Source organism: Lacerta agilis, chromosome Z (assembly GCF_009819535.1).
Source record: "Lacerta agilis isolate rLacAgi1 chromosome Z, rLacAgi1.pri, whole genome shotgun sequence".
Classification (NCBI taxonomy): domain Eukaryota; kingdom Metazoa; phylum Chordata; class Lepidosauria; order Squamata; family Lacertidae; genus Lacerta; species Lacerta agilis.
In genome coordinates, this window is record NC_046331.1 from 30,443,726 (window position 1) to 30,459,108 (window position 15,383).

General features: G+C 43.2%; 1 protein-coding gene across 8 annotated transcripts in view; it reads right to left on the bottom strand.

Annotated features, from left to right (window-relative positions):
* The window catches only part of DRP2 (dystrophin related protein 2), a 65,291-nt gene extending 57,876 nt beyond the window's left edge, over positions 1–7,415 (bottom strand). For 5 of the 8 annotated variants that reach the window (XM_033137280.1, XM_033137281.1, XM_033137277.1 and 2 more), the window contains exons 1-2: positions 7,271–7,415; positions 2,041–2,187 (exon numbers count right to left, since the gene is read on the bottom strand). In XM_033137280.1, the coding sequence (XP_032993171.1) occupies positions 2,041–2,148 (108 nt within the window). In that variant the 5' untranslated portion in view covers positions 2,149–2,187; positions 7,271–7,415. Of the gene's footprint in view, positions 1–2,040; positions 2,193–6,771; positions 6,864–7,270 lie in introns of those variants that run through there. The other 3 variants (XM_033137285.1, XM_033137278.1, XM_033137287.1) reach the window with 3 other exon arrangements.
* Positions 7,416–15,383: the final 7,968 nt, after the last annotated feature.

Consider the following 15,383-nt stretch of genomic DNA (forward strand, 5'->3'; position numbering starts at 1 on the left):
TCATAATCTAATGTTTCCATGCTCAGTCCCACCTACAGGAACATGATAAAAAGCTCCCTCTTCTCTTTGTCTCTGCCCCCTGCTTCTTTCCACCAGATGACCTCCTGCACTCTTGCATGCCTGTCCACCACCTCTGCCTTTCCCTCTCTTCCCCGCCCCACCTCACAGCTTTTAAAATTTCTACAGCGAGATGTTTGCAGGGCTGAAGCTTGCCTTGAAGCCATTGCAGAAGCCATGTTCTTTGTCGGTATCAGGAACCTCTGGCCCTCCAGATGTTGTTGAACTACAACTCCCATCATCATCATCATCAACAACAACAACATTTAATTTGTATGCTGCCTTTCCATAGTGAAAACCATGCTCAAGGGGCTTACAACATGAAAAGATTTACATAATTGCAAACGTAACTTAAATAGAAATAAACAATAAATAATACATATCAAAAAAGTAAGGACAGCAACTGAACAATTTCTGCATAAATCATAAGATCTGAATATGAAGGTATGGAAATTTTATGTCAATAACAACAACAAAAAACCCCAACAAAAATCTCTAAATAGCCCAAAAGGCTGTTCAGCAGTCTCAGTTTTCACAGCTGGAGTCAGGGCCTCACCCTCCCAGGCCAGGTGGGAAAAGGCCAGCAATGTAGGGAGTGTTGGTTGCAAGAAAAAAATAAACATAGAGAGGAGAATTTCCTGGATGCCAAGATACAGGTTTTGGGCAAGTACTTTTTGGTGACAGAACCCCCAGCAGAGATTTGAAATCACAAAACATGCTGCAAATTAAAGTGCGGAATTATAGGCTGTTAGACCTTTAAAATAGGTCCTTCTAAGTTCCATCCAAAGTTTCCCTCTTCCCCCAACATAGAAAAAGACCACATGTTTGTTAAGTTTAAAAGAGTTTACTTACGACTCTCCAAAGATCCGATTCATGTGCTTTTCCATATAGCATTCAGATAAAGTTGCACAGGCAGTAAAACATGGCTTAGTTGTACCGGTAGTTGTGAAAGTTCCTAAATTAGTGCAATAGGAACTCAAGAGTGGCTTGTAAGAGCCATGCATGCAGTCTGAGCTTCAGCAACCAGCTAAGACACGGGTTGAGGAAGAACAAAGTCTTCACTACATAGTCCCTCCCAAGGTGAGCTAAGCCTGGCGGTACAGCTTATTCTATGGTATTAACACCTTCATGCATTAATTAGACTTGGTTATATGAGGCTGGTTATCTCACAGGGAGCAGGTCTTCCAGGATTTATGGCCATCATCCCTGGTCATTTGAGGGCTAAAATTTCCCCACACCTGGTTTCTGTGGTTGCAAAACAGGGACAGACAACATTTTTGTTTGAGGGCTGCATTCCTTGGCTGGAAAGTGGCTGGTAGCTACAAGACAGAAGTGGGTGGAGCTAAAGCTGGGAATGGGTGGGGCCAAAGGTGAGTGTGGCCAAAGCAAAAAGTGCCCCCCCCTTTGCCCCTAATTAATTTATCATTCATCCATTCTCACTCTCACACACAAGCCCCACAGTTTTTGTTCCTTGGGATGGAAACGCCCTCCCCCAAATACCAGAGCCACAACACAAAACTAATACAGTATTTAATTAATGTGTCCAACTTGCTGCCATAGGACATAGGGAAGACTACTAGAATAGATTGCTTTAAAAAGAAGGATCAGGCAAATTCATGGAGGAAGAGCTATCAGCAATGGAACAACAGCTAGGACAGAAGTGAGGAATTTCACACCTGAGCCCTCCAAATGCCCCTATTTGGACCCTGGAACTCCCTGCAGGCCACGCCCCCTCATTAGCCACCTGCTTTCCCCCATAATAGTAATAATATTAATATATTTATATGCCACCCATCTGACTGGGTTTCCCCAGCTGCTCAAATATGTTAAGCTGTTGTTTTCTTTCACTGTATTTTTTCTTTCACTTTTTTAAAATAGTTATAAGCTTTTGCAAAATCAGTTTATAACAATATCACATATAAACAAAGACATCCCTACCCACCCTAAAGAGCACAGGAACCAATAAATATCAGGAGTTCTTACCTGAGACTGTGCATGGGAGGTGCTGTTGCGACGAGATTGGCCGGTGGCATGCCACTCATGACATCTGGGGAGGGTGAAAGAGCATCCCTGCATGACCATTGGCTGCATTAGAACAGACGCTCATGAGGGCATATCTGCTTTGGAACACTAGAAATGGAAAAGGGAGTGAGCAGGAATTACTTGATCACTTCATGGACTCTAGATGAGCCACTGGCCTGATACAGCAAGACTCTACTTAGATTCTTATGGGCTTTTAGAGAGTTGGAAGGGCACTCAGAGGTAATCAGGTCCAACCCCTCTGCTAAATGCAGGATCTGCAATGTTGGATTAACATCATCACAACTATTATCATAAATTGATTTACCGATCACTTTCTAAATCGTTCCGTGGAGTACCGGGTATTTTAGGCTGGGAAATAGTGACAGACCTTAGGTTACCAAGTGAACTATGTGTCTGAGGGAGGATTTGAACCCAGGTCTCCCAGATCTTAGTCTGACGCTTTAATCCTGAAACTTTTTTCCACACTTGCCACACTTTCAGAATAAAAATTTGCTCATGCCACACCACAATTTTTAATTAATAATAAATATTTTGATACTACAATGAAATGTTTAAATGTTTCCTTGATTGTCCTTTATCTTCCAGCTACAATTGCCATTCTCTCCTGCCGCACCAGTGTGGCGCATCACACCCTTTGAGAACAATGCTCTAACCACTACACCACCACTGGTTCTATGACCAACTCCCCACTGCTATCATTATCCAGTGGCTCTTGCCATTTTTGCTTAATTTTTTTTTTGTAAGACTGTGCACTTGTCATCTCCAAGTGCAGAGCTGCACAACAACCGCCCATGGATGGATGTATAGAAAGAACCCTTGTCAATCACAGTGCCCTGATTTTGCTCAGTGAAGATTAGGGCATTTTCTTAGCCCTGTAAGGGACCTGCTGGAAGTTCTCCTAATAGTTCTGCAGCATTTTAGGAGACTTGCGTACAGAACTCCATCCCAATGTCACACTTACTGAGGTTTGTCATTGAGTAAGCTCTGGAGTTACAGGGGTTCCTTTCCTGACATGTGGAGCTTTGTTCAAAAAACCCTTGCTTGCTCTTACAGCTTTGAAAACCTGAATGCTTCTCTAACTCAGGTTTTTGTTCCTCACTGTTCAAGCTATGCCTATTGCAATAAAAGGAGCCACTAGCGGCCCAGGCATAGGCAACCTTCGGCTCTCCAGATGTTTCGGACTACAATTCCCATCATCCCTGACCACTGGTCCTGTTAGCTAGGGATCATGGGAGTTGTAGGCCAAAACATCTGGAGAGCCGAAGGTTGCCTATGCCTGCACTAGCCCATTATGGAGGCAGAAAAGACACCTGACATACTTCTGCTCAGGGCTTTTACTATAGAGTTGCCTTGGGTATCTCACTGCAATAACTGCATTTATGTTGGGAATATATAGAACATCAAAAAATCTAAGTCCCCTCTTCATGCAGAGATTGAGTTTGGGCTGCTTCTACCCTCATGGCCCATTAGTGACGCCAAGAGACTCCTCTTCCAAAGTCAGATGGAAGCAGAATTAATTCATTCAAGGTTTGTCCTCATAGGCAAGGTCCTAGAATATGTTTACTCAGAAGTCCCATTCAGCAGTAGTTCCACTTCTCCCAGCTACTGGCCCTTTAGTTAATCATTTCCTGGTAGCTCTGAGCTAAAGAAGCTTTTAGTTAGCTGTTTCCTACTAACAGCCCTAACCATCAAAACATTTTCTTATTAAATATTAATTCATTCCACATTAGGAAACAATTAATTAAAAGGGGCTGACTGTGTTTGGGGAGACTAATTATGTCTTGCAGGACCAGGCATCGGACTTCCCATACCCCAACTTGTATAATAAGAGACCAATGAGACTGGTTTTTAGACAAAACAGGCCAGAACTTTAATGAATGCAGATGAAAGAGGTTTGGCTTGGACATGGGGCAATTCAAATACTTCCGGCCTGCTGGCCAAAACTGATGTGTGGTCAATCCAAGCGGGGGTTCCTAAGAATTACATCCCATAGAGTGACCCCCGCAGGGACCGCCACCTGGGGGAGCGCCTTCAGCCCTGGCCCCACCAGGGCACGTGGACATGGCCACTCCCCCCCGTATCCCTTTAACGGGATACCCAGCGTTTGGAGGGGCAGGTGGAGACTACAACCTCCCCTCCGTCCAAAACAAAGGATTGCCCCTGCTATGAGGTAGGCAAAACCACTAGGTCAGTGCCAATTAGCCCGGTCAGCAAATTCCTACCCGGCCCCTTGAAGAAGGGCGACCACCGTAGCCACAACAAAGTCATTGACTATCAGCTTAAACCAAGGGTGGGTGGGTGGGAAAACCGGAAGCAGGAACAAACAAGCTGTGCCCCAGGTGTAGGCTGCTTAAATGGGCAAGGGGCGGATCTGAGGGAAGCCCACTGTCAGCTCCATCCCTGGAACAGCCCAAGTCCCAGCCAGCATCCTCATTTGCCAAAGCAGGGTACAGGCTAGGATCCGGTTCCTGGTAGGCAGAGAGGGCTTATGCCCCCTTCGCTTATCAGGAAGGGTACAGCCAGTTTGAATTCCTTCATTGGGGCCCCATTGAAGCCTCCTCTGTCCCGCAATGCCATGTACGAAAAGGGTGAGCGGGCCTGTAATTATGCCATGAAAATATATTATTCAAGGGCAACAAATGGACTTTAAAAACAAACAAATCAATTAATCTTTCTAATATTTTGTAGATTTCTTTGGGTTGCTTTTTGTTAAAACAACAAATAGTAAGTGCAATAGTAATAACAATAATGATATTACTATTGTTTTTGTTATTGTTAGGCCAGAAGCAGAGACAAGCCTCCATAAGGCTTTGCAAGGGTTTCCTGGATAGGTTGGACATGTTACTAAACTTGCATCAGATGTCAGGAAAGTGACTGCAAACTGGATATTAAAACAGATGGGAGGGCCCCCTCCCCCGCAGACATGCAATGGTTTGGCAGCAATATCATCTGGTTTCCTCTGCAATAACTGCATAAAATTAATAATGTTACTTGCAGAGAAAATGCTTCATGTGGAACTAACCTTGTTCAAATGAACCAGTTTTCCCTTTGTGTACTGTTTGGAGGCTCTAACCACAAGGTCACATGATGACCCAGCTGTCCTTACTTCACTCTTGAATACAAGATTTTCAGTCAGGTTCACCCCAGATAAACCTTCAGTTGCACAGCCCAGAGCAAATCCAAATGGAAATAAGACTTCCCAAAACTACAACCCTTTAGAGGTCGTTTGCTCTGACCTGCCTAGCATACCCGAGGCAGTGTTCACACCACATACATATAAAGCCAGAAGACCTGCCCCAGAGAATTCTGGGAACAGACAAGTTTCTAGCCCTTAGTGGTAAGGGTAACTTTTGAAAGGTGTGGGCGATATCTGGTCAAAATTCGTAGCAGTGGATGGGAGGAGAAAGATCTTCAGCTGTCAGAAGATAGGCCAAGTATAATGCAAGTTGGAGGGACTGTGACCTCAAGTGTTGTTGAACTACAACTCCTATCATCCCTGAACATTGGTCATGCTGGCTGGGCTGATGGAACTTAGAGTCCAGCACATCCAATGAAGTGAGCTTGCTGCTATGTGGTGCAAATGCTTATGCCGCAATACATTTGCACTCATTTTGTTAGATTCCTAAAACTCACAGCCAGACTTATCTGACAAATTATTCTCTTCCTTTTTAAAAAAAAAAATCCGTTGTACTCCACCCACCCTCCTGTCAAAAAGTTTCTATTTCCTGCTTGAAGTTCTGCCACTCCTGACATCTTGAACAATAGATAGAGTCCTCCCTATTTATCAGCTCCTGTGTGCACACACACACCCCAATCTCTGGTCAGTTTTACCTGTTCTATGCCCTGTTACAAAACAATTAAATATGCTTCCCTAATACTAAGGATGTATGTCAAACTCACAAATCCCTTTGCATAAAAATAAATAAATGATGACTTCTTCATGTGCACATGTTACGGGGGAATTAAAAAGGAACAACAGAATCATAGAACTGTAGAATTTGAAGGTCTAGTCCAACCCCCTGCAGTACAGGAATGTCAGCTTAAAACATCCATGACAGAATCACAACAAACTTAACATCCATTGATTATTTTTTTCCATTTTTTAATTGCATTGAACAAAAGTAATGACTATTTAAAAAAAGGAACAACAAACGCTTTGAAAGCTCCATAACTGCTGGACATTAATGCAGGTCAGATGGTCATGTTTGACTGTTAAACACACGGATCTGCCAGTTTGATGGGCGCACTTATTAGTACTTAGACCAATTTCATTGTTTTAACTGGCAAAGTGTGAGTGGGGCTTTAAACCTTGCATTGACTACCTTTCTCCAATTCTTTGCCTTAAATTAATTAGCAATGTTCCTCTGCTTTGGGTCAAAGAGTCCACTCCTGACTTTTCCCATAACTTCTCTTATTTGATTGCCAACTTTGGGTAGGTAACTGATGACCACATAAAGTCACCCAGCTCAGAAGCTGTTAGGCACACCATTAGGTTCCAGAGGCTCTCAAGTGTATCTGTTGTCACAGAGGTGGGGAAACACTGATATTTCAGGGTGTTGCCTGTCATAACTTCCCACAATCTCTTTGTTGTATCTCAAGATGTTAAGCAAAGTTAAGGCCCTCATTCTACCACCAGAACCATCACCAACCCTCCGCCTCCCCTTTCTGAGACAATGATTTTGTTATTATAGCTTCTCTCTCTTGGGGGATTTGCAAGGAGAGGGGGGAGAAGAGAGAGGGATGGTTACTGTTCAACAGCACCTGCAGGCAGAAAACAAAGAAGGGAGTCTTAAAAAGGCAGAACAGGTCTCATTTTCCTATAACAGAATCATTCCTAGTCCTCTGGAATGTGTCAGAATCGGGAAGGGAAAGAATCAGCGTAAAGCTGTCACTCATCTAGGAGGAAATTCTTAAAAGAGAGAGGCATAAACGGAAATGGAAAAGGGTTCTTCGGACGCCCGGGGTGGGGGGTGGGGGTGGGAGACGACGACGGACGAGGCGAATTCCAAGGTGAGAGGCCCCACCTCAATTGCTGACACAGAGAGATAGAGAGCAATTACGGGGATGGTGTGTGTGTGTGTGTGTCGCGGGGAGAGGGTGGCATTTGTAAGGCTGACTCAACCTTCATCATTTATTATTGCCTTCTGCAAATAATCGGGGGTAGGCCTACCTTGTTTTTCTTCTGGGGTGGTCAGTGGGGAGATGGAGCTGCCGGTGGCTGGCTCAGCAAATGAGGTGTCGGTTCCCCCCGTGCCGAAGAAGCATGCTAAGGTTTTGGAGGCGATCCCATCTCCAATAGATCGGCGGGGGGGGGGGGACGGCGGCGGCGGAGGAGGAGGAGGAGAGACAGCGGATCACTTAGGCTTGCTGTTGGCGGCAGCGGCGGCGGCAACAGCAGCAGCTGTGAAAGCGAAAACGCTGTTGCTGGACCAGGAAAGGCGAAAAGGATGGGGAAGAGAGAAGAGGGTGGGCAGCAAGCGAGAAAACCCCGGCGAGGAGGGACCGATCCTCAGCGTCTGGATCGGCCCCCTCCCCCGCGTGACTCTGGAGGTTCTCCGCTCCCTCGGCTGGGAGACTGGCTAGGCTCCCTTTGCATTATTAGAAAACGAGGAGCGCCTCCATTGCCACTAATGCACACGTTAGCTGCTGCTGGTTCGCAGAGGTCCCCTGTGTCTTTAACACACAGAGACGGTGAAATCCAACAGGTGATGATGATCTCTCGATCTCTCTCTGCCTCTAAATCGTCGTTGTCACTTGAGCCTGGGGGCTAGGAAAAGCTTCAGCACCTGGCAGCTGTGCACAGGAGCCCCGGCAGCGGGAAGAAGTTGGCAACTTTCGGGTACCTCGCCAGAAACGTTGTGGTGAAAGGAACTAAGGCACGGGGAGGGAGGACAGCCCAGATACTAGACTCCCAGACTCTTTGCACTTCATTGGCTAGAATACAGAAATGGCACCAGAGTTTGCTTCCTGGAGATCAGCCAGAAAGATACTCACACTTGATCTGGCAACCTCTGATGATTTTTAATCTTAAATTCTTATGAATAAGAAGGCAGGCATCCTATGAGAAGTGGCATTCTATCTTCTCTTGCACTCATACAAGGAATGCCTCTAGGATACTGCTTGCTATGGCACAAACACACCTCTTAAATAAAAATAGATTTCCCTCCGTTCCAAATTTTTAATTATCTGTAAGTGTATACAAAAATTGATCCGATCAAGACTCAGATTAATAGTATAAATTTTAGCATGTAGATGGCTTACACATCAGGATAAAAAAACAACACTAATTGCTGTATGTAAAATGATTAACATGCAAACATCTGCTTGCCCTCTTCCCTGAATGCGCTGCTTTCAATTCAATGACAGCAGGCAGAACACATTATGCAATACACAATATTGGTGCTCTGGAAAACACATTTATACCTGTTTGCATTCTGCAGTACAGTGTGTAAAAAACTAGTTTGGCACAGCCAAAAAGAACTGCCCTACCAACCATGCCACAGCTGGAACAGTATCCTTCAGTCCCCAACTATTTATAATTTCACACTCCCGAGGTTGAAAGAATGGCCTAAATACTGTAATAAGAACAAGAATAAGAATTCACTTTATATACCACCCTTTATCTGAAGATCCCAGGGCAGTGTACAATATTAAAAACATAATTTATGTAGCATAATAATAAAAAACAATAGGACACAGGGGGGAATCATAGTAATAGTCTTCTCCCATAGATTGTCTAATGACTGAAGGACTGGATAAAGACAGTGCTTTTTTGTAGGAAAAAAAGTGGTGAAACTCACCACCTGTGGCCAACCCAGACACCATCTTGGCATGACTTGTTTTTGAGAAACCCAGTTGGTAGTTAGTTATCTGGGTCTTCTCCCCCCCCTTTTGAAGATGGGGACATTTGCCCGTCTCCAGTTGGCAGTAACCTCACCTGCTCTGCAAGGATTCTCAAAGATCATAGACAAGGGCTCTGAGACTAGTACCTTTAGTACCCTTGGATGCAGCTCATCAGGCCTTGGAGATCTGAATGCATTTAATGTAGCTAGGTGTTCCCTTACTACCTCTTTTCCTATCTTGGGCTGCTTCTCTCTCCTTACAGCATCCTTACATAACATCTGTTATCACCAGGTAGAGCATCTTTCCTTTTGGGTGAAGACAAAGTTGCAAAGTAGGTGTTGAGTGCAGTGGACCCTCTGGATATGGATTTATTTCGTTCCGATGGTCCGTGTGCACCCCAAAAAATCCGTAACCAGAGGTGCTGCTTCTGCACACGCACGTGGCACTTCTGCATGTGTGCGAGTACTGAAACCCTGAAAAATACTTCCGGGTTTGCTCCTTTCACAACCCAAAGATTAAGTATCCAGAGAGGTACGTAACCCAAGGGTCCACAAAATAAAATAAAAAATTCCTTCTAGTATTTATTTTGTTTTGACTATGGCAGACCAACATGGCTACCTACCTGTAACAAGGGTCCACTGTAGTTCCACCCTCTCTCCATCACTCAATAGCATTTCTTTGTCTTTACCGCACAAAGGACCTACCATTTACTTGTTCTTCCTCTTGCTTCAGACTTAGCCAAAGAAACCTTTTATTATTTTTTACCTCTCTTGCAAGCCTGAGCTCATTCTGAATTTTTGCCTGCCCAACCTTCTTCCTGCAACTGTCAGCTACCTGTATATACTCCTTCTTAAATCTCAGTTAATCTGTAAGCTTCTTATGCAACCACACCAGTTTCTTTAGATGCCTCCCACTTTTCTTTCTTGTTGGAACTGTCTGCATTTTGCCCTTCAATATTTCACCTTTAAAAAACTCTCACCCATTTAGGATTCCCTTCTCTTTTTGTATTTGTGGCCATGGGATCTCACGCAGTAGCTACTTAAGCTTTATGCAATCAATCTTCTTGAAGTCCAGACTACGCTTTGACTACATGTCTGACGACACTTATCTATGCCTTGCTTCTGTATCATGAAACCTAGGAAGACATGAACACTTCCTCTCAAGTTTCCAAGTACAGTGGTACCTCAGGTTACATACGCTTCAGGTTGCATACTCCGCTAACCCAGAAATAACGCTTCAGGTGAAGAACTTTGCTTCAGGATAAGAACAGAAATTGTGCTCTGGCGACGCAGCAGCAGCAGGAGGTCCCATTAGCTAAAGTGGTGCTTCAGGTTAAGAACAGTTTCAGGTTAAGAACGGACCTCCAGAACAAATTCTTAAAGTACCACTGTACTTTCATTTTGTCCATCAGTTCTTCCCTGTTGGTGAGGACCAGGTCCAACATAGATGATCCCCTTGTTGCTTCTTCCACCTTCTGGAAATGTGATTGTTGAATGCTTTTGCCTGGCTGGAACGTGTCCCTGAACTGCAATAATGCCTCTTGCTTTCCTGGAGAAGCCGTGTGTGCAGAAACCTTTGGATTTTGTGCGGCTGGAATGTAGTCTATAGTACAAAAGTAAGAGCCACATCCATTGCTCTGCCCACTTCTGCCTCAGGCTTTATACACTACTCGCCCCTGAAACAGGGACCCCAGGTCCTGGGGGCCATGCCCTTTTGCGCGCCCCCCTATTTTTTGGGTAGGGGGGCCACCCACCCCATGTCCAAAGTGCAGAGTGGACTGCAGAGCATCATCAGTGGCTGGCTCCTTCTCCTTCTGCTGTGGAGGCAAAGGAGGGTTGAAGCAGCCTCCGGTGGCACCGCCGCCAAGGAGGTGAAGGAGGAGACACCAACGTCCGTCTCCCCCCCCCCCGCAAGTAAGTTGAGAGCTAGGCACAAAGACAAGTATCGTAAGGGGAAGTGTGAGATGTAGAGTGCTTAATTTAGGCAAGAGTGATTTTTACATTTTGGTATGTTTGCTTTGCTGTTGCTGTTGCTGTTGTTCAGTTTTAAATTAATTATTTTTATTCTATGCACTGTTACCAACTGTGATGGCTTCTAGCTTCTAGCAATAAAGATTCAATCAATCAATCAATCAATCAATCAATCAATCAATCAAGAATTGTCTTTGAATGCTGAACAGAGAGGCTATGCTGTACAAGAGATGCTTACAGAATGAATAATTCAGTGACTTGTGAAAATAAACCAAATTATAAGGTGCAAAATGTTAAAAGTCAAGACAAAAATAAACACAGTTTTTATCAATGATAGTGGAATTATTGAAATGTCTTGAAACTGAAAATCATAAATTTCCTTCTTAGGCAGGGATACTTCAGGAAGCCTAATCTCCACAATAGAAAGTGTCCTCTCATACTGTAAGGTAAGGTCCGCGTGAAGGTGCTTCACGAGTAATGGAGAAGGAGCCCAAACAGTCTTTTGCAGTTTTATTGTGCAAACTATTTACAGTGGAGAGCTACAAAAAGCATGTCTGTCTCAGTCGCTGGCAGAATCTGGGAGTGGCCCCTTCCAGCTTCTCCCCCAGCATAATAACTTCGGCACCCCAAGTCTCCTCCTACCCTCCTTGCGTTTCATCCCTCTGCGCAACTGGGGTGCTGGAAATGGTGTGCCTCCCTCCTGACCAGTCGGGCGAGGTGAGCGCAGGGTCTCAGCAACATCCCCAAGCCCTCTCCCCGCCAGGCTCCCTGATTGTGGCTCCTGGCTAGAAGAGGCACTGGGGCTCTCAGTGGCATCCCTAAGCCCCCTCCCCGCCTGGCTGGTTCCTTCCCTCTCCTCCCCACTGGAGGTCTAGTGGCTTTCCCCGCTTAGTCTGGGCAAACTACGGGAAAAAAAAACACTGGAACCTGGGCAAAATTGCAACAAAAGCGCTGTAAATGGCATTTTGATGAGAATTGGGTGTAGAATAACATATAAAAAATTAGACAAAATTAACTGACAGGAACACTGAGAAATCGTGATTTCAAAATGGCCGACTTGCTGTATTTTATTGTATGTCGATTAGTTTTCTAAACTTGATTGTGTACATCTTATGTTTTTTAATGCAAAGTTGTCACTGATCTAGTTATTAGGCTACATAATTTCTGTATTTAAATGTTTGCTAAAAACAACAAAGTGAAAGCAATGTTACATTGAAACAAGATCACAATAAGGCGCTTGAACCAGAACTTATCAGTCATCCATATCATCTTCTATATCAGAACAATGTTCAATCAACAACACATTTTCACAACCAATGGTCTGGCACTGAACACAAGCTGTTGAACATGGAAAACTACTTTTTTTGCACGTGCAACGGAATGTACTACAACCAGTGGTGCAGTTACAGTGGATAACTTTCAAAAGACTTTCAGGTGCAGGGGCCATGTCTGACATCACAGGGTGAAGCTGGTTGTCCTCCTTTATAATCCAACCCGTCATTAGGTCGTAAACCCTCGTTATGGCATGACCATTCCATTATCTGGTAATATGATCGAAAGCTATGGAATTTTGTTGCAGATGTAGTTGGTGGTAGACATTCTGGTGCAACAAAAGAGTGTTGCTGATGTTACTTTGTCCACTAGTATGCAATGTCGTAATGTTCCAAGGGTATCATCAACTTTCCCACCAAAAAGTATAACCATCGCCTTCTGACCAGCATCTTCTATATTGATATGTAACTGATCTTTCAAACAAAATGCCGATGCTAATTCACAAAGTCGATTATCTGCGATAAGTTTGTCGAAACATTTGCCTTTTCCTATCCCAAATATTCTGGATGTGCTGTTACGGTCTGTAAAGGCGTGGAGGAATTTTGTCTAATTTTTTTTATATGTTATTCTACACCCAGTTCTCATCAAAATGCCATTTATAGCGCTTTTGTTGCAATTTTGCCCAGGTCATTTTGTATATTGAGCGGACTAGCTGGAAGAGGTGCTGCTCCTGAATTGGACCCTCCGTTCCCCTCGGCGGGCCAGGAGGCAGTTCCCTGACACATACTGTATTAGTGTGGTACACTGGTTTGACAGCCACGGACAGGAAGTCCCTACAGAGGGTGGTGAATACAGCACATATCATGGGCTGTCCTTTGAGTCCGCTAGATGACATCGCAGGAGACCACTGCCTCAGGAGAGCGAGGGAACTTCTTAGGGACGACTCACACCCCAGCCAGCACCTCTTTAAGGTAGGAACCTTCGGGCAGGAGATATAGAAGTATAGTCAGCCGCACCAACAGGTTAAAGAACAGTTTTTATCTGTGGGCTGTTGGGCTGGTGAATGGAAAAAATTAGTGGTACAATTGACTTCCGACAAGCATACAGAGTGGGAACAAGACTGAGTGTATCTATGTGTGTGTGTGTGGGGGGGAGGTGGGCTCATTTAATTTCACTGCACACAGGTGGTGTAGTGACAATAAAGGTTTATTATTTATTTTTATTATTACATATCCTGGAGCTATATGAAAAATATACAGTATATAGAAATTACGGGTTTTGGGAAGAATTTCAGTAGAGGCATTGAGACACTATATCAAAATCAGAGAGCAAAATCGATTATAAATTATGAAATAATAGAAAGTTCTAAAATAATGAAAGGGACTAGCAAGCAAGGTTGCCCACTGTCACCGCTACGGTTTATTATGGTGTTAGAACCACTGGCAATTGCAATAAGACAAAGAATAGCAGCAGGAAGTAAGTCATACAAAACCGAGGCCTTTGCGGATGATTTGATAATAACTACCGAAAACCAGGCAGAAAGTTTAGCAAAAATACTAGAAAGAATTTTTGAATGTGGGAAGGTGGTGGGATTTAAAATAAATAAAAATAAAACCAAACTGTTGGCAAAAAATTTGCAAGCACAAGAGAAAGAAGAATTGCAAATAATTTTGGGCCCGACAATGGTTAACATGGTCAAATACCTGGGAATTTGGTTTACAATTAAAAACAACAATCTATTCAACGATAATTACACAAAGATATAGAAGGAAATTAAAAAGGATTTAGAAATATGGAATAGGCTGAACCTGTCGCTCTGGGGGAGAGTATCCACAGTAAAAATGAATGAGCTCCCTAAGATGATGTTCATGTTTCACATGATCCCAGTGATGGTGGGGTGGGGGGTGGGATGTTTCAGGATATGGCAGAAAGACTTATCAAGGTTTATGTGGCAGTGCAAAAAGCCTAAAATTAAAAACGAATTATTAATAGACAGCAAGAACAGAGGGGGATTTGTACTGCCAGACCTGAAACTTGCTTATGTTGGTTAAAAGATTGGATGACATTGCAGAACTCAGATTTACTACTAGATTTGGAAGGTTTCAATAACCGTTTTGGGTGGCACGCATGACTGGGATATGAAAAAGTTAAAATTCCTAAGAGGCTTTCTGAATCATGTTATAAGGAAGCCACTATATAAGGTATGGGAAAAATACAAAGGTTTATTGGAACCAAAAGCTCCCTGGTGGCTATCCCCTCTGGAGGCCATTGTAGTGAAAAGATAACATATGGAAACAAACTGGGCCACATATAAAGACCCATTAGAAGAGGAAGATAATTAACTGAAAGTGAAAAAATTCGGAGAAATAAGACATCACCTAATGGGCTGGCTACAATATTATCAATTAAATGAGGTTTTTAAGATAGACAGGGAAAAGGGTTTTTAAACGGAAGAATCAAAAGTAGACAAAGAATTAATACAAAACAAAAAAAAGTAATATTCAGAATGTACAAGCTTCTTTTAGAGTGGGAGGTGAAAGATGAAGAGGTGAAAGATGAAATGATTAAGTGGGCAAAAGATTTTGGTAAAAATATCAAGCTATCGGCATGGGAAAGAATGGAAATTTACGGCTTGTTATACACTAAAGGAAAATTTGCTGAAGATGTTCTGTAGGTGGTATATAACTCCCAGCAAACTGTATAAAAATGTATAAAACAAGATCTAACATTTGCTAGAGGTGTAAACAAGCAGAAGGGACACTTTCATATGTGGTGGGGCTGCAAAAAATCAAGAATTTCTGGGATTTATTTATGAGGAAATGAAAAAAAAAATGTTTAAGCAAACCTTCATAAAAAACCAGAAGCCTTCCTCTTGGGCATTTTAGACTCAGATATTCCAAATGAAAAAAAAAAAATGAGAATATTCCTATATGCTACAACAGCAGCAAGAATATTACCGGTAATTGCCAGAAAATGGAAAGGAGAATTAGTACCAACAAAAGAGGAATGGCAGGATAAAACATCTCGAACTGGCAAAAATGACAATTAGGAGACAGCCAAACAGTTCAAAAAGGAGTGAGAAATTTATAAAGAATTTTTTTTAAACTGTGTCTTCAAGCCAAAATGTGGACATGCTTTGGTTAATTTTCGCAAAATACAAGATAGATTATAAGTATAGCATTCAGATAACAGAAGAAA